This window comes from Trichosurus vulpecula, chromosome 4, assembly GCF_011100635.1.
Source record: "Trichosurus vulpecula isolate mTriVul1 chromosome 4, mTriVul1.pri, whole genome shotgun sequence".
Lineage (NCBI taxonomy): Eukaryota > Metazoa > Chordata > Mammalia > Diprotodontia > Phalangeridae > Trichosurus > Trichosurus vulpecula.
In genome coordinates, this window is record NC_050576.1 from 269,533,187 (window position 1) to 269,551,409 (window position 18,223).

Sequence of the window (18,223 nt, forward strand, 5' to 3'; positions counted from 1 at the left end):
GAGAGCTTTCTCCATTTTCTGATCTGAAAAGGGTTCAGACCAGATCATTTTTGGTTTTAAAATACAACAGAAACACCTTGGATTCAGTGTACTTAGGAAAAACTTTCAGAGTGCATTAATTGTCCCTACTTCCTGTATAGCAATGATGTCTTTTGCACTCTGTGCTGTGAGACTAGCGTAGGGTGAAACTTAATTTTCTTAAATAACCCCTTTGTCTGGGGTCCAAGGCATTGATTTACCTTGTACTGAAATTCACTCACTAGAACCTGTAGGGACATTTGTAATGGAAAAATTGAAAGTCAAGTCAAGCATTTATACCATTATATTTTGTTTTTAAAATTAAGCTGTGAATCTTAGGTAATTTTTGATGAAGTGATAAATTATAAAATGAAGATTTTAATCTTATGTATAAAATCTCTTCTAGCTCTTGGGTGGGCAGATAGAAGGTCAATTATCTGTATTTTTAAGTATTCATGCTTATGTGTTATAGAGGTCAACTGATTAGAATTTTGAACTTTAACTTAATTGTCACATTCAATCCAAGTAATGGAAGTCTTGTGATTTACAGTTTGGGAATGCATGATTCTGTTGGATAACATCTCCTATGTTGCCTTCCTTTCTTCTTCCAAACAAATTGCCTAGTTCTATTTGATGTATTAAACGCTGGAAATGAGACAGTCAGTATTTTGCTAGACTTTTTTTCTTCCTCCCTTTGGATACGCTAAGTAATTGCTAAGAAGAACAGGATAGATGAATTAAGTAATTCTCTGGGCAGACCCCAAAATAATGATAATTCTTCTCTTCCCCCTCCCCAAAAAAGGGGAGGTGAGGAGAGAAAAAATGACTTTTAAAATTTATTAATCATCATTTAATAATTTTGTTGCACAACTTTCCACACATCAGAGTTGACATGGGATGAATTTTTTTTTTAAACACAAGAAGATTGGTTTTTAATGAATTGTGCAGGTGTTAGATACTGGGAAAGAAGCCAATATCAAGTAATGGGAAACTAGCTGGGGGTGGGGATTAATCTAAATGTAAAGGTTAGGTATATTACTCTAGTGGGAGATTGGTTAAAAGTTTGTGGGGTAGGTGACCACATGGCCAGTTTGGGTACTGTAAATTTCCTATTTTTCCTTTTGATATTTCTTTTGAGTTTATTTTTAGTATTCTTACTGGATTAGCATTTTAATTTTTTTTTTTAAAGAAAATTTGCATTCTAAGTGATTAAAAAGTTATTATACCAGACTGGCATTTTTTTTACCCCAGAAACCAGTTTTATCAAGGAAGTCAAAGGATTCTATTATAAGTAATATAAGGACTGCATATAGGTTGTCATATTTTATTAAGTAAGTTAAGAGGTAATGCCTGGTGTGTTGGTAGACACTTAGACTCATTTGCTTGGTATGCAAAAATGCATGCTAAGCACTTTGCTTTAGTAGATCTGGAGTCAGAATGCTTTTATATTTTAACATGTAGAATATTGAAGTACAAAAAGCAATGATGTTTCTGTCCAAAGAGGGAACATTTAAGAACTCCCAACACATAATCGATGAGGGATGTAGACTTTAGAGGATTCCAGTTTTTATGACTAGTTTTGAGGATCTCTTCAATTTTCAGTGGGAAAACTGGAAAATTGGAAGAGGTTATTCTTCTTATTATTCTTTCTGAATAATTTATAATAATAATTTCTGTTATTCTTTCTGAAGAGGTCTTGGAGCCAAACCACTAATATGATCACTTTTGGACATGCCTTACACATGCAGTTTATTAGACTAGTGCTTGTTTTTTAAACCATTTAGTTTTTGGTATCTTAGGAGATTCCGAGTTTTTAAAAGCCACCAAATAATCTTGTTCTTAATGAAACACTTCTTGATTACAGGGAAGTAGTTAAGTATATGGTCAAAGGCATCATTCTCTCTCTCTCTCCCCCCGCCCCCCCCTCTCCTCCTCCTCCCCCCACCTCCCCTTCCTTGTACCAACCTCCATCTCCCTTGTTCTCACCTTGGAGAAGTTTGTTATTGTTATGGGGCTAAAATAGCTTCTTCATGACTACATCATCTGAACAGATTTAATGGTTTTACTGAGCTTCATATGAAAGCACATTCCATTCCTGTTTATTGCTCAGTTCAAAATGGAACTAGAGGATAGTTCTTGCCCCATTCCCCCCCACCCCAAGGTATTTTCACAGGCATTTAATTTACAGTAAAGGTTTTATGCTTCAGTAATGAGTGTTCTGAATCATTTCATGATAGTATCACTTGTAACTATACTCTCTAAAATTTTTGTTTTTTAGCATCAAGGGGTGTTTTTTTTTTATGTCTCAGTGAACATTACTTTCATACTGAAACCAGGCTTTCCAGGGCCAGTTAATCCATCAGAATCTGCATTATATTCCCGAAATGGTTGTTTAAGATCTAAGTTTGAAATTGCATCTCCTCTGCCTCTGTACCTGTACTCAGTATATGAACATGAGTTACGTTGTATGAGCCTGTAGAGAAGTATCGTTTAAAAAAATAATTAGAAAACTTCATAGCAAGTATCTTCTAAGAGACCCTCCTGGCTTTGTTGTCTTTGAGTACTCAATTTGCAAAAGAAAAATACTGTGTATATAAAAATCACGTGTTTATACTTAATATGTTTTGAAATCTTGACAGTTTTAAGCAACCACAATAGTGCTATGTAAAAGTGAATTGTAGAAGAAAAATCTGCTGAAGAAGAAGAAAGCTTAGCTGCTTCTAAGTGATTATGATTGTTTAGTTCTAAGATGCAATTTGGTATTCTAGTATTATAGAGTTCACAACTTAATCATTTTTGGTAATGTGTTTACAGAAAGGCAAAAACCAAAATAAAGAATTGTGGGCCTTCATTCCTATTTTATGTTAAAAAAAAAAGTACTTTACCCAAAGAATTGTATTTGCATCTCATTTTCCTGATAGCTTTCTGTTTTGGTTTTCTGCTGACAGGTCACATTTAGGGCAGGCAAAACATAAGGCATATAGCCCTCCTGAGAGTAGAAAATCTATTTCTAAGGCACCCAAAGTACAGTCTAATACTACTTCTGAACAGTCAAGGGGACACATTTCTAAAAGGTAAATCTTCACATTGCTTATATGTTTCCAAGGCATAATTATTTGCACTTGAGAATTGCATATCATTTAAGGTCATCAAATTACTTTAAAGTTATGTGTTAAATGTTTTGCTATCCTTGGAAAAGTTTAACTTTTAGAATTGAAGTTTTTCTGCATTGATATTCAGTGGGTTTTGGACAATCAATAGAAATGTAAAATTTCTCATAGTATGATTTTGAGATTCTCTTTTTGCTTACCAAACTGTTATGTGATTTTATATGTCTCTTCCCCTCCATTTAAGATTTAATTGGTAGCAGAGGTAAGTCTTCTAGAAAGCAACTATTAGTAATTACAAAGTCCTGGAGAATCTTTTTGTTACCATCCTCTATATTGGCATTGCTCATCTATACTTTTTTTTAAAAGTGGTGAATATAGATATCATTGTCTTTATTGTCTCATTTTCTATGATGTCTTTCCCTTGTAATAAACTCTTAAATTCATATTCTCAGTTTTTGACAAGGAACATTAAAAGTGCCTTTTGGGCTGAAAAATTTTGTATTGCATCTATCCTAATCGATAACTTTTATAATGCTAAATTTCACTGTACGGCTTGAGTGTGAAAAACACATTGTGTACAAAGCAGAGACTCAATTTGATTTGAGTCCAGTTGTGAAGCTGTGTGTTCTGTATGGGACTTTTTGGAAAGTGTGAGTTCTTCAGAAGCTTTTAATATTCAGAGTTCTGAGACTTTCTGTGAATACACAGGAGGAGTTACATAGTAACTTTGCTATCTTCTCTCTTCATAGAAGCTGCAGTACATCATCTGCTGTCATAGTTCCACAACCAGAAGATCCAGATAGAGCCAATACTTCAGAAAAGCAAAAAACGGGGCAAGTGCCTAAGAAAGACAGTTCTCGAGGAGTGAAACGCAGTGCCAGTCCAGATTACAACAGGACCAATTCTCCGAGCTCTGCTAAGAAACCCAAAGCCCTCCAACATACCGAACCTTCCTCAGAAACCAACAAACCCCATTCTAAATCAAAGAAGAGGCATTTAGAGCAAGAGCAACAGCTGAAATCTGCACCATTGCCATCAACAAGCAAGGCGCACACCAGAAAGGGTGGAGCTACCGGCAGTTCACGAAGTCAGAAAAGGAAAAGGACAGAAAGTTCTTCTTGTATAAAGAGTGGTTCAGTGTCTGAATCAACTGGTGCTGAAGAGCGATCAGCAAAACCCACCAAGCTGGCTTCAAAATCGGCCACCTCAGCCAAAGCTGGGTGTAGCACCATCACTGATTCTTCTTCTTCTGCCTCGACATCTTCCTCATCTTCTGCAGTTGCCTCTGCTTCCTCCACTGTACCACAGGGGGCCAGAGTGAAACAAGGAAAAGACCAAAACAAGGCCAGGCGTTCTCGGTCAGCATCTAGTCCCAGTCCCCGAAGAAGTAGCCGAGAAAAGGAGCAGAGTAAAACCAGCGGCTCTTCTAAGTTTGATTGGGCTGCTCGTTTTAGCCCTAAAGTTAGCCTGCCTAAAACAAAACTGTCTCTACCAGGGTCTTCTAAGTCAGAGACATCAAAACCTGGACCTTCAGGATTACAAGCTAAATTAGCAAGTAAGTTGAGAAACTTGGTTTTTATTTGCATTTTGTAGGAATTAAAAAATTGGGATCTTAATATGGTCTATTGCAGTAGTAGATTTTTTCATTTGAAAGTGGTAGTTTTAGATTTGTTTTGAGTACTTAAATAGATGTATATCCATTTTCTTCCTGAATAGGTTAATCTGCTTTTTAAGTGCTCACAAGATTTTAAAAAAATAGTCATTTAATGTACCAAATAATTGCCATCTCATTCAGTTCTTAAGAAATGGACAAGGGAAGGTTCAGTTTATATCATAGTATAGTAAGTTTCTTGATTTTCTTCACTGCTACTGCCCCAAATAATATTTTATCTAATGCCATTTAGTAAGTGCCCAAAATATGAAGATCCTTGAATTTGATTTATAGATTTGCATAGTTGTTTGTAAAAGTAAAATTGGTTCCCTTAGAGGAACTCAGCGGGGCTTCGGTTGGGCGATGAGCTTTATTTCTAAACAATTTAACTCTTGTCAATAAGTGAGAATAGTAATAATAAAATAATTACAATTAGATGGAAAAATAGAGTATCACATAAGGACTATTTTGTTTTTTCTGAAGTCCCTTCAACTTTGCAACTTGAGGGTAAGTTGGCAAGGTGAAGGTGGCACACTGGCACCTTTGCCATTGTGAAGGTGCCTGTTTTGTTCAGGCCCTTCATTTGGAAGAGACATACGGAGTGGCTAAACTGAAACACCAGAAATACTTCTTAGTGCCATCTTCCCAACCCTCCAGTCACCCTTTCCTCTCATTGAAGACGATTCCACTCCCAGAAGGGCCAGTTTAAAAACAAAGCAAAATTTCATGGTGTTCTATTTTCACATTATTATAAGTAGGAAGCAAGTTTTATCCACCAACACAACTGAAAGGTTTGTGGTGAGACATGTACTGGTCAAGAGCTGTTTTTTCTTTAGCATTTAAAGGGGGGAAAGCTATTTAGGTATTTTCCCTGGTGGTCTTCTTCCTGTACTATATTAAGTTCAGTGGGGACTGAGGTTATTCTTTTTGGTAGGGACATTTCTGAGATCTGTCAGTAGTTGCTGATTGTTGGAGTAACTAAATGTTCTTTTTTTTCGCTATTACAGCATGTAGTGATTCTCATTTCCTTGACTGTTATATAGGAATATAGCAGTTGGACATTCAATTAGGAGATTTAAGTATAACGTACTTTAATGTCCTTTACCTCACCATGTTATGTAGGAGACCAGACCCTAAGTTGTTGAAGGCTATGTCATCAGAACGCAAGTTTTGGTGTAGGACCTACCAAAATGCTAAGGGTACAAGTGCAGGCCCAGCATTGGACCTGACCCAAGAGGGCCCAACTAGCTAAGTTTGGAAAGGTTCAGTAACCAGAAGGGCCTTCAGGAAATGAAGATTTTCAGCCACGATTCCTGAAAACCATCTAAGTAGGAGAGGCATTCAGCTGGAAACAGGCAGCTACATAGATGTTATTTCCTTCTTCTATTGAAGAACTTCCTAGCTTTGTAGTATGTTTCTTGAAGCTTTGCAACTAAGTAAGTTTAGTCTTATGCTGCTCAAATAATAGGTGATACTGTAGATAGCTGGCTGGACCTGTATGTTAAAAAAAATAACAAAAATTAGTAATAGGATATGGTTTGTTTTTTTTCTTTTTTTTTACATGACCAATGATCTGTTTGTTGTGGAAACATTATCATGGCAGTGAGGCATTTTCATTCAGCTTTACCCTAACCACCTACTCCATCCTCTCTTACTCATAGAACAAATCTTGATTCACTTGTCAGTACAGTATTTAGGGTTTCCGTAGCTGTGTGGACCAGATCTACTTTTAACACCTTGATAGTTAAAATGGACACCTTTCCTTTTCCCTTTCCTTTCCCACCCAGATACTTTTTTTCTAAGAAATCTGTGTCTTTTAGGAGGTCTTTAAGGTCCAAGTGTGAAGCAGCTCTACTATGTCACTCTCCTCAGGAATTCAAGAGATAGGGAATTTCCGCATCTTCCTGTACCCAGAGGAGTTGGCAGATAAGGATCATTCTTGGAACTGACCAGTAGGATTTCCTCGACAACAGGAGTCTTGTAGTTAGCGCTTCTGATGTGACCACTGTATTGGGTAAAAGCAACACCATGGTTGTTAACATAGTATGTAGTTTTTGATGATAAAACAAATCTTCTGGTCCCTTTTGTTAAAAGGTCTGCTGTTAAGTTCATTCATAGTTCATCAAACCCAATTAAATACATATAATTTCACTTTTGTATGGCTTAATAATTGGAGGATTTTAAAGAGCTAAGTAACACACCTAAACAGTACAACCAATTTGCTTTAATAAACAGGTTTTCAGACTTGTTCTTTATCCTAAATCTCAAGTCTATCCGTTCCATTATATTCCTTGTATTTAATGAAGTATTATGAATAGTTAATTGGTTCTGTGAAAAGCATGAGGGCATAAGATACTATTATAAGTGGACAGTTTGATAATTTCTCTCTGTTAGACTGTTTCATTTTAAGACATGTATGTGTTTTGTTAGTAGCATGTAAAATATTTACATAAAACAATATGCAAAAACTATGAAGTTAGTACATTTTGAAGAGAAGTATAGAAAAGTCATTTAGTTGGGTGGGCTTAATTAGAGAAGGCCTCTTAAAGCCAACTTGTGGAAATGACATTGGTCATTAAGAGGTCAATCAGGTAAAAAGAATTCCAGATACCAGAGGCATAGAAGTTTAAAAAAACCAAGCTTTGGGGGACCAGCAAGCATATTTTCTTTTTATTTAGGGCTGTGGATGGCCCTGGCAGGCCAAGGTACTGGCAGAGCTAAAGGAAGAACGAACGGGAGAAAAGCCACCTGAACTATATAAAGATTCAGTCCAGGACCTCTGCCTCATCAGCATAGTGTTCTAAACAACTAAGCTCACCAGCCACTCCCGTGCTCTGTACCAGGCATGGTTTTCTTTCATGGAGGTCTTAGAGGAATTGTAGAATTTAGCTTGGTGCAGAGAGAAAGAGACAGGGTTTTCCAGGTGGAATAGGAATAGCTTGAGAGAAAGCATCGAGGTATCAATAAGTAGGGCACACAAGGTCCCCAGGAATGAGCAAAAAGGCATTTGCTAAGAGCTTACTATGTGCAGAGCATTTGGCTAAGTGCTAGGCATGCAAAAAGGAAAGCCAGATAGGCTCTGCTCTCCAGGAACTCATGTTCTCAGGGGGAAAACAACGTATCTAGCAAGTTTCAGCTGCAGGGCAGATGGAAAGGCCCTGGGGTTAGTTAGGGTTCAGCAGGAAAGCAGATGTACAATACAACTGTATTGATGACCCAAGCTGGAAGAAATCTTGTGACTTGACTCCAGTAAAGAATCAGGATCATCTGTAAGTTGTTGACTAGATTGAGTGCTATCATAAGATGTGGTTTTATTTGATAAAACTCATTCCCTGTAACTTGCTACAATAAAGCTACATGCCTAGTTGGTGATGGGTGACAGGAAACAACTATTTAAACAGCAGGTTAAGTAAAATTATGTGTCTGTCAGCTGCAGTTGATGCAGCACCGTTGCAAAGCCTGTCCTCTATGGTAAAGGTGGGCTAAAAGTAAACCAAGTCTTTTCCAGTTAAGCCTTTACCCTGAGTGCTCTGCCCTTCTCTCCTCCTACAACTTGTGCTCTGCACGTTGGTAGATGCAACAAAGTAATAGTCCCTTGACATTCTATATTTGAAAAGTAAGAAAATGGTAATAAACTTCTGCAAACTATACTTTATGTGCATGTGTACACACACACACCCCACCCCCAATAGAGAAAAGCAGTGGTACCCAAATAATGGGGGAATATATAGTCTTAGTATATAATTCTGCCAATTTAATTTTCATTTGATTTTAATTAAGCCAATATTAAAATTAGTTTCTCAAGTACACAGTTGGCCAATAATAAGTGCTATGGCCTGGGTTTGTGTTAGAAGAAAAGCTAACAGAAAAGATTTTCTCATACTAGACTAGAGAAACTATATTTCTGCTTAGATTAATAGAACTTTGCCATCAGTCTGAAAAGTGATGTGATACATATCTATCCAGTGTGATAGAATCTTAGGTTATTCAAATTAGAAGGGACCTTAGAAAGGTACCTTCTTATAGGCTCAGGGAGGTTTATGTTGTAAACTTCTAGAGAGAAGTATTTCTATATTAGAGGAAATAAATTTAGCATGAATGAAATAGTGACTTTGCTAAAGCCACATTAATTCTTTATGGACCAAGCTGGGATTAGACTCCAGGTCTCCTGACTCTTTGTTCTGCTGCTGATGTGGAGGGGGGGAAGGATCATTCAAGTATGAGTGAAAACTTGGCTGACTTATGGTTTCTCCCTTAGTTGGGACTAAGTTTTCACAATAATGTTGTAGTGATTTTATCTTCCTGGTTTTATTGACTACCCATACATATCCTGGGTGTGTTTTTTGTAGTTGTTTAAGAAAAAAAAAGAAAAAGAAGGTTTTCAGTGGGAAGGTTGTTTGCAGTTTTCATACTTATTTGAAGGGGTTGAGAATTGTGAGGATGGAATGCGGTAATATATGTAAAATGCTTCTCAGATTTTGAAGTGCTGTATAAGGGCCAGCTATTATTACTATTACTGGTAGTTTCGGCAATAGTCAGGGATTTTCTTTTGGTAACTCCCACCACCCAGACATGGAGAGGTTAAATTAGTTAAGTGTCTACTATGTGCCTTGCTGTGTTTAGCCCTGCATATGCAAAGAAAGGTAGAAGAAAGTCCCAAAAAAGGAAGACTTCTACTCTAATAGGGGCCTTCTAATATTCTAGGTTACTCCTCTCCCTTCTGGCCCCTCACCATACTTCCTCCCCGAGTACATTTGTTTATTAAAATTATTAGGGGACTATTTAAATATATATTTACTAACTGACTGTGAGGGCATGGCCATGGCTATACCCTTTTAAAATAACTTTTTTATTTTTGCTGTTAGGCCTTCAAGGAAACATTTATAGATTTTCGGTTAGTAAACTGAAAAATTACTAAGTGTTTGTTCACAGAATAACATAAAAAATGGAATTAGAGTTAGTGACGGTAGTTTGTAATTTAGAGGTGAAAATTTGAGACTAGTTTGCATTTCCCAGTTGCAGTTAGCTACAGATGAATTGAATCATACAGAAAACTAGTTAATAATCTACTGGTATTCTGATTAGGGTGATGTGTGCAGTAAAATTGGTGCCTGGTTCACTGGAGTATGCACACATCTGTATTTTTCTCTGGCTTTTAGAAAGGGTGTTTGGTACATTCTAATCCCAAAATTAAAAATATATTGTTGTATATAATGTTTTTTAAATGAACACACAACAACCAAGAACACCAGATTCGGTCATATCACGGTAGTCCATTAGTAATAATGCTATAAAATGTTCTTATGAAATGGGTGGTAGAAAGAGTATGAAGTCAGGAGACTGAGAATATATGTGGAAAAAATTTTGATGTATGGCTTGATATAAACTATGTAAAAGCATTATTTGTGTGATATTGATGTCAGTAAGGTTACTGGAGCATATACCTTTGCCATCTTTTTTCTTCTAATGATCATTTTATATTGAGCTTTCATTTTTCTTCATAGATTGGGGGTGATGGTATTGGGGAACTTTTTTAGGCCATTTAAATATTTTACAATGATTAAATGAGTTTGGAAGCTTAAACTTTTACTGTTAAAAATTCCAGAATATTACTCTTATCAGTTTCTGTTGTTAACTACATATTCAGTTTTAGCTTTGAGAGCAGAGAACATGAGACTCATTCTAACATGGCTTGAGTAATAGTGGAAATAAAGTCAGCTCCTCTCCACTAAAGGATATTATAATACAGCAAAGGTTTATTCACACACTGTAACAATTTCCCTCTTGAGAGTAAATAGGATAGGTTAAAATACTTACTGTACAGCTTCGAGGGACTGGTGCAGGAGCTGTGACAATAGTTCAGCCAATCCACTTCAGCCATCAGTTTCCTTTGCCAGTGTGATTATGATGCCAGTTTTATAAATCCTTGTCTATTCTTTCCTTTCTTCTATAACATTATCATCTTAAGTTTAACATCCTATTTAAGGTGTGACTATTATAAAAAAAAATATGGTAAGGAACAGGCCACCAACTTGAATCAGAATTTTAGGGGTAGTTTACCTTGTACTGAATAATTTGTTAGACATACATCTACAATAGAAGTAACTATTGAACTTCTTATCCTTTTCTTTATCATGATATGTATGACAGCACTTCAGTATTGCATAAAGTTACTAGTATTAAAGGTATTGTTAATAGCATTACTGCTAAGCTGCGTTATAACTGAAAGCCAAATTACAATTGGGTTTCTTGGTGATTTAATCATAATAATATACTGGCACTTATGGCGCCTTTTTCTTATGAACTGAAGTATTTCATATTGTCTTATTCTTTTCCTTGCAGATTCTTCAGGTATAGATATTTTAAATTTTTACAAAAAAAGTTAGAAAATACTGCATACCTTAATGTTATAGCCCAGTTATATGGAAGGTGGTTTATTGGTCAATCAGTGTTCCCAACCAAAATGTTCAAATAGCCAGAGGACTCCCAAGAGCAAGGTGAAATGTTTTGTGATGTCAGCCAAAGGTTTGTGAGCTCATGGAATAATTCGTCTCCTAGGGTCTATTTGAAAGAGACGCTTCAAATCTAAAGTGGCTTATTATTAGAAGGTTTTCAATAGACGATTATTTGCTATTGACTTTTTATTGGAATATATGTTCATAACAAAAGAGAAACTAAAACAGAAACATTTGAAAATGTTCTTGACATGTTGAGAAACATTTTAAAGCTGTTCTTTTGTGTTCCCCCACTTAAATATTGTTTTTAAAATTTTGTCACCTTGCCATTTTCTTTGCGTACTCATCTTTTGTGCTAAAGTAGATTAGGCATGGCCTAGATAGAATGCTTAGATGTTTACAGAAGTTTTACTTGGAGAAATAAAGTAAAATAAGTCACTAATTCAGGTTAAATATTCCAAGAGGAGAGGGTACAAGAGTTAATAGTCTAAATTATGGGATATGTTTTAAAATACGGTTTTATTACTTGCAAGAATAACCTCAACTACTCCTTCACTCAGTGTCCCTCATATATTAAACATAGCAGGTGTGTGTTGGAATTAAAGGACAAGAGAACTTGCCAGTCCTGCATTAATGCTAGTTATTATTACAAGTGATTCATTTCTGATTACCAGTAACCTTTTTTATATAAGTAATTAAGTGAAATTCTCACTTTGTTTAAATAGGTTAAATAATCCCATCTATAATCTTTTTGCCCTTTCTCTTTCCTAAGAACTTTTTTCTGTAAGGAATAAAAAGGGAAAGCTTCAAATTCCAAGGTATAGTTTGACCAGTTGACAAGGTTTTATTATAATACTCTTTTTCTTCCATCCCCAAAGCTCTTTCCAGAGTTCATAACAAAGTCACAAGAATCCCAAATCAGGATTCATTAACTTTGTTTTTTACATCTCACATCTGCTAGATTGGTGATTTTGGAGGTGTGGGGAGGAAGGAGAAAATAATTATATGAGATGAGTGCTTCATATATTCCCAGGGAAATTACAGTCTTGATAAGGAAACCAAGCCTGATTGGAGGTAATTTATACATATATAGTACTAGACTGGACATAATCAGCTGCACAATCGGGCAGCCAGGTAGGGGAATAAGTGTAGACCAGATACGGGAAAAGCTGATAGAAGAATTGGGACTTAAAATAGACTTTACTGGGATTGGTAGATTATTGAGATGAGCAAGGAGCTGTGAGACTGGTGGAGGAGTGATGGATAATATGAACCTAGATCTACAGCTGGAAACAAGCTGAGCTCTTAGGGCAGAAGTGCTCTAGATACAGAATGTGTGTAGGAATAAGGGAGGTGATGCCAGGGGATCTTGAATGTTAGGAGCTTGGGCACAGTTTTTTAACAGGGGTGCCATGAAGCTCCCTTTCTGCCTTTTGAGACTTTAATGCTTTTGGGGGAGGGGTTTTAAAATATGTGTATTTTGTTTTTTTTCCTCGATTAACATGTAATTTTTAAAAGGGTTTTTTTTTTAAATTTTGAGTTCCAAATTTTCTCCCTCCCTGAAATGGTAAGCAATTTGACATACATGTGCAATCATGCAAAACATTTCCTTATTAGTCCTGTGAAAGAAGACAGACCCAAAGGAGAAAAAAAAAACACAGAAAAAAAATGAAAAATTATATGCCTTGATCTGTACTCAGACTCCATGAGACCTTATTTCTTACTCATTTTTGTTTCTAAAACTTCTCTGACTTTTCTGATACAGGTTTAAGAAAATCTACCAAGAAGCGCAGTGAGTCACCACCTGCTGAGCTCCCCAGTTTGCGGCGGAGCACACGCCAAAAGACCACGGGCTCCTGTGCTAGTACCAGGTAATTACTGTTGTTTGTTGTGTTGAGGATTACTTTCCTGCTCTCATCGTAACACAGTGAGGAAGGTGAGGAAGCCCTCTCCCAATGTCCATTAGTTTCTTAGAAGACTTGTAGACAGTTACCTGGAACACTCAGCCAGTGGGAGCCAGACTGAATGCTTAACTGTCAAAGCATAGTCTGGATATTATATCTTCCTCTAGTTTCTTTTTCTGAGTTTGTGATTTTTAACTTTTACTGGTTCATCACCCTCATTTTTCACTTATCTTTTTTCTCTTTCCTCTGTTCTTTCTGCTTTGCCTGTTAGGTTCTTTCAATCACTGTGGTTTACTTGAGTGGTCCAAACATTGAGGCTTAAACTATTATGTTGGAGAATATACCACCTTTCCTTTTTTTATTAAAAATATGTTTTTTAAGAAAAAATTTTAACATCAACCAATAAAGCATGGTTTTGTTTTTTTTTTTTTTTGAAAGGGGAAGGCAGGGCAATTAGGGTTAACTGACTTGCCCAGGGTCACACACCTAGTGAGCATATTATTTTTTCAGAGTACATTTTTAAATAGATACCTGAAACATCTTTCTTCAACACAGTTTTTACTTAGATTTAAAAGCTCCTTGTGCCTTCTGTCCCCCCCTTTTCACTTTGGGTCTTAGTTTCAATTAATAACCAGTAACTGCTGTTTATTTTTCTCTTCCTTGGCACCTGTGGCTTATTTACTCCACCTAAATTGTTCAAACTAAATGAAAAACATTAGTTTACTATCCTTCCCACAAGACCTGGTTTTTTTCCTTTAAGATAGCTTGGAAAACAGAAATTTCCTTTAGCATGCAGCTGAGGAAATAGACCTTAAGTACGGGGCGGGGGGGAGACAGAGAGAGGGCGATTTATTGATATGTATGTATAATCTTTCTTGGATTAAACTCTTAAAATTAGGCACACATAAGCATACATAAGCATAGTTCTTGGAAGATGAACATTCATCTTTTTCTTAGTTAGCTTTATCTAAAACAATAGGCTAATTTCCTAATACTTTGTATCTTCACTGTATGAGTAAATTTATTTCATAGGTGTTTTCAAGTGCTGAATAAAATTTGCGTAATCTGATTGAAATTTTAAGAAAACTTACTGAATTTAAATATATTTCAAATTATATTATCTAAGCTACCTAATTTATAGTGAATTACATATTTATTTAGAGCTTATGCTTTATAAACCATTGTTGGACTATATTTAAAATTTTATTTCATTAAATATTTCCCAGTTTGATTTTTTAAGATTTTTTTTTTTAATTTTGAGTTCCAAATTCTCTCCCACCATCTTGCTCCACTCTCCATCCCTTGACAAGGCAAGCAATAGGTCAAGTGAAGTTATGCAAAATATAGTTTAATGTTAGCCCTGTTCAAAAGAAAATACACAGAAAAGCAAGAATAATAAGGAAAAACATTAGGTGGAAGAAGTATGCTTCAGTCTGTACTCGGAGTTTATCAGTTCTTACTCTGGAGGTGAACATTCTATATCATGAGTTCTTTGGAATTGTCTTGTATTCATTGTCATGTTCATAGTACCAAGTTTTTCACTGTTGAGCATCATTACAATGTTTCTGTTGTAGACTCCATTATTCGTTTTCTTCTGTACTCCGTCAAGTGTTACTGTGGAAGTATTTGTAGAGGCTAGTGAGTCATGATGTAACAATTTTTTCAATGACTTGGAATTTGTCTTCATTTGAAGTCATTGTAAGAGTTCATAATATCAAGAAAGCAAGTACTTGCTACTCATTAAATTCTGACCAATGACAAGGAGATTTAGCCTGATGTTTTAAAATTGTTTTATATTTTTTCAGTGTCTTGTTTTACATCATTAATTTGACAATCTCTACTATTCAGCACACTGCTCTTTTTTTTCTCTCAAGACGTCCTCCAATTTAGTAACTTTGTAATGAACATCTGCCATTTGACACCTTGGTTTAATCTCCAGTGCTTCCCTTTTTCTCTTCCCTCTCATATCTAATCAGTTACCAAATCCTGTTGATGCTATTTCTATAACATGTTATTGCACCTGCCCTTTCCTTCTCTATTTCATAAAGTAACATTCTTCTTATAATGGCCCTCATTACCATTTAGTTGCCTCCTTCTGATCCTTTTAGTACATTTCTTATATTACTGCTGTACTAACCATTCTGCTCCAATCCTAAATAACTCCCTTGTGGCTACTAAGTAAAAGTCAAACTTGTTTGCCTTACATCTCATGCCTTCCCTGTTTTAGCCAGTATTATCGTCAGCTTTATCTCGTACTTTCTTCCACGTACACTGCAGTCTAGCCAACATGGACTGTGCTGTCTTATGAATATTCCTGGCACTTTGCCATTTTTACCCTTGCTTAAACTATTCCCTATGCTTGGAATGTCTACTTATTCATTTGGCTTTTAAATTCCTGTTAAGCTCAGATGTCTTTTGATTCATTGAAGCCCTAAAAGACTTCCAAATAAGTAATGGAGAGTCCTGGCTAAATTTTCAAGTAAAGCTTCATTTATGTATTCTTCTATTGCATGGATGGTGTATTTACTAATCTATGTTGTTGACTTTTCCCTTACTGGGCTGTAAATTCCATGATCATGCCATATTATCTAAATGTTGTATTGGCTCAACCAACTAGCAGAGAAGCCTGCATGCATATAATACAGTGTGTTTTTGATTAATGTTATATTGAGTTCATTTAATTGTTGTAATGTTTAATATCCCTTTACAGCTAAAACATATGTAATGATTAGTTTAAACAATTTGGCTTTGAACTCCTGAGGTCATAGGTATGGCATGATATGATTTGTGCTGTGCTTTTCGGTGTGTGGTTTTCTTCAAAAGAGACCAAAAACTAGGGGTTTTTTTTTGTTTTTTTTTTTTTTTGTAGAGGGGAAGGCAGGGCAATTGGGGTTAAGCGACTTTTCCAAGGTCACACAGCTAGGGTTTGTGCTTTTTTTTTTTTTTTTAATTTAATTTAATTTAATTTTTTAAATTTTTGACCTGGTTCATAAGGGTTTTGTTTGTTCTTTTTTTTGGTACAAAAATTTTAACAAAAACCTGTCCATAGAGAATTTAGAAAAATTGACTTTCTAAAAGTCTGTAACCTGAAAAAATTGGGACATTTTTAAGCCCAACTTCAGCAAAAGAAATATCTACTTAGGAATCTTTCCATTTGCTGAACTATGGGTAAACAAGGCCTTAGCATGAATATCACTCTGCCAAGAATCTCCGTGGTACTGTGGTTTTCTATAACCATTTGCTTGACACTTTAAAAGACAAAAATGAACGCACAATTGGGGGAACTACTTCTGTACTATGTTATGGAATTATTTTATATAATTTTGACCCTTTTTGTTATTGTATTTGATTGGTTTAATGCTATGAACCCAAAAATGAATATGCCTATTAAATATTCCATAGTTTAAAGCAAAAAAAAATTAAAAAGGCATCTTTAGTAAAAAGAACCTTTGATTTGCTCTCAAGCCCTAAGTTCAGTTTCTGAGTTTGGCTGCTTGTTTCCATGATCTTGGGTAAGTCACCTAATTTTCCTGGCCTTCAGCTTCCTTTCTTAAGAAAATTGTAGAGTTGGACTAGATGATATCTAAAATAGATTCCAGATTCTATTACTCTGGCCTTCCTATTTTTACAGTGTGAGTTTGTGCTATGTTTCCTAGAATACAGTTCTTTTTTGATTGCTTTGCCTAACTGATAATGGTGCATATGGCGGCATTTGTCCCTCTAGTCGGCGAGGCTCTGGCCTGGGCAAAAGAGGAGCGGCTGAAGCTCGCCGACAGGAGAAGATGGCGGACCCTGACAGCAACCAGGACGGAGTTAACTCATCAGCTGCGCGCACAGATGACCCTCCACAAGGAGCTGCAGGTAGGCATGACAGCTGTGGGCCTGCATCGTCTCTGCCATGCCACACGAAATGCAGGGTGGAAGACAGGTGGGCACTTAAGGGGAATAGTTCAGGGTATTTGTTTTCTGTCATTTTAGCATTAAAACTTCAATCACGTGCCATTAAAAATTGTTTACGTGTGTACTAATTATATGCAAAGATTAGGTTAAAAGATGGAGTGGGGATACTTGTCATCTAACACTTAAGAATTTAAGTCTAAATCAAGACCATATTAGTGAAACTGATGGAGTTTTTTTTTTTTTTTGGTGGGGGAGGAGGAATGTTCTCTCTCTCTCTCTCTCTCTCTCTCTCTCTCTCTCTCTCTGTATGTGTGTGTGTATATATATATATATATATATATGCATGCAACTTTTTTTCTAGATACTGCATTATAAATATTTTTCATATGCACCTCAATGCCCATTAATGAAAGTAACTTAAAATTGAAATTTTCTTTTCCAGATTTCAAAGCACAATATATCAGTTATGAAATCAGTACAATTGTTATCATTTTCATTAGCTTTTATAGAGTTAATGCAATAGTGAACAATCCCTGAAATCTTTGCTTCCTGGTAGACTTTGAGAATTTATTTTGTATAAAATGTGTGACTCAACACTAGCAGTATGCTTTGGTAACTTTAGCTCTAGGAATTCACAAAAAGGAGTCAATAATAAAGGGTGAATTTTTATTTTTTATGTATAAACATTTGCCTGTTGCGTTTCAGTGTAGTCTTGATGCTGTTTATATAGCACTGACAGATTTTGCATTGTGAAATGAACAACATTTTTGCTAAGTATTTTCTCAGAAACATTCATGCCCTAATATTTCCTATATTAATTGACTCCTAGCATATTCTTACTTTTTTACAAAGCTGTTTCTACCCCCAAACTTCATGACCATTTGAATATATAAAGTTATTAGTAACTTTGTTGGCCAGTGTATATTTTATAAACACATCTCCACTAATAGAGATGTTTTTTACACATATTCCATCCATCTCAACCTAATAGAGGACTAGTTTAGGCCTTTTGAGTTTCAAGCCTGAAGATGGAAGCAAGAAGATCCTTACAGAAAGCCAGTTAATTTTATTCAAATTCTAATTCTATTAGAATACATCATTGTGTGTGTTTTTGACATAATGCAAGCTAAATCATGTCCCCTAAAATATGACAGTTTTAAGGTTGGTATTAGCCATATTCTCACA

General features: G+C 35.8%; 1 protein-coding gene across 17 annotated transcripts in view; it reads left to right on the forward strand.

Annotated features, from left to right (window-relative positions):
- TRIP12 (thyroid hormone receptor interactor 12) overlaps window positions 1-18,223 on the forward strand; it is a 173,116-nt gene that overhangs the window by 91,368 nt on the left and 63,525 nt on the right. For 9 of the 17 annotated variants that reach the window (XM_036754341.1, XM_036754345.1, XM_036754347.1 and 6 more), the window contains 4 exons: window positions 2,967-3,092; window positions 3,878-4,683; window positions 13,000-13,105; window positions 16,863-16,999. In XM_036754341.1, coding sequence (XP_036610236.1) covers window positions 2,967-3,092; window positions 3,878-4,683; window positions 13,000-13,105; window positions 16,863-16,999 — 1,175 coding nt within the window. The remainder of the gene's footprint in view (window positions 1-2,966; window positions 3,093-3,877; window positions 4,684-12,999; window positions 13,106-16,862; window positions 17,000-18,223) is intronic. The other 8 variants (XM_036754351.1, XM_036754354.1, XM_036754355.1 and 5 more) reach the window with 1 other exon arrangement.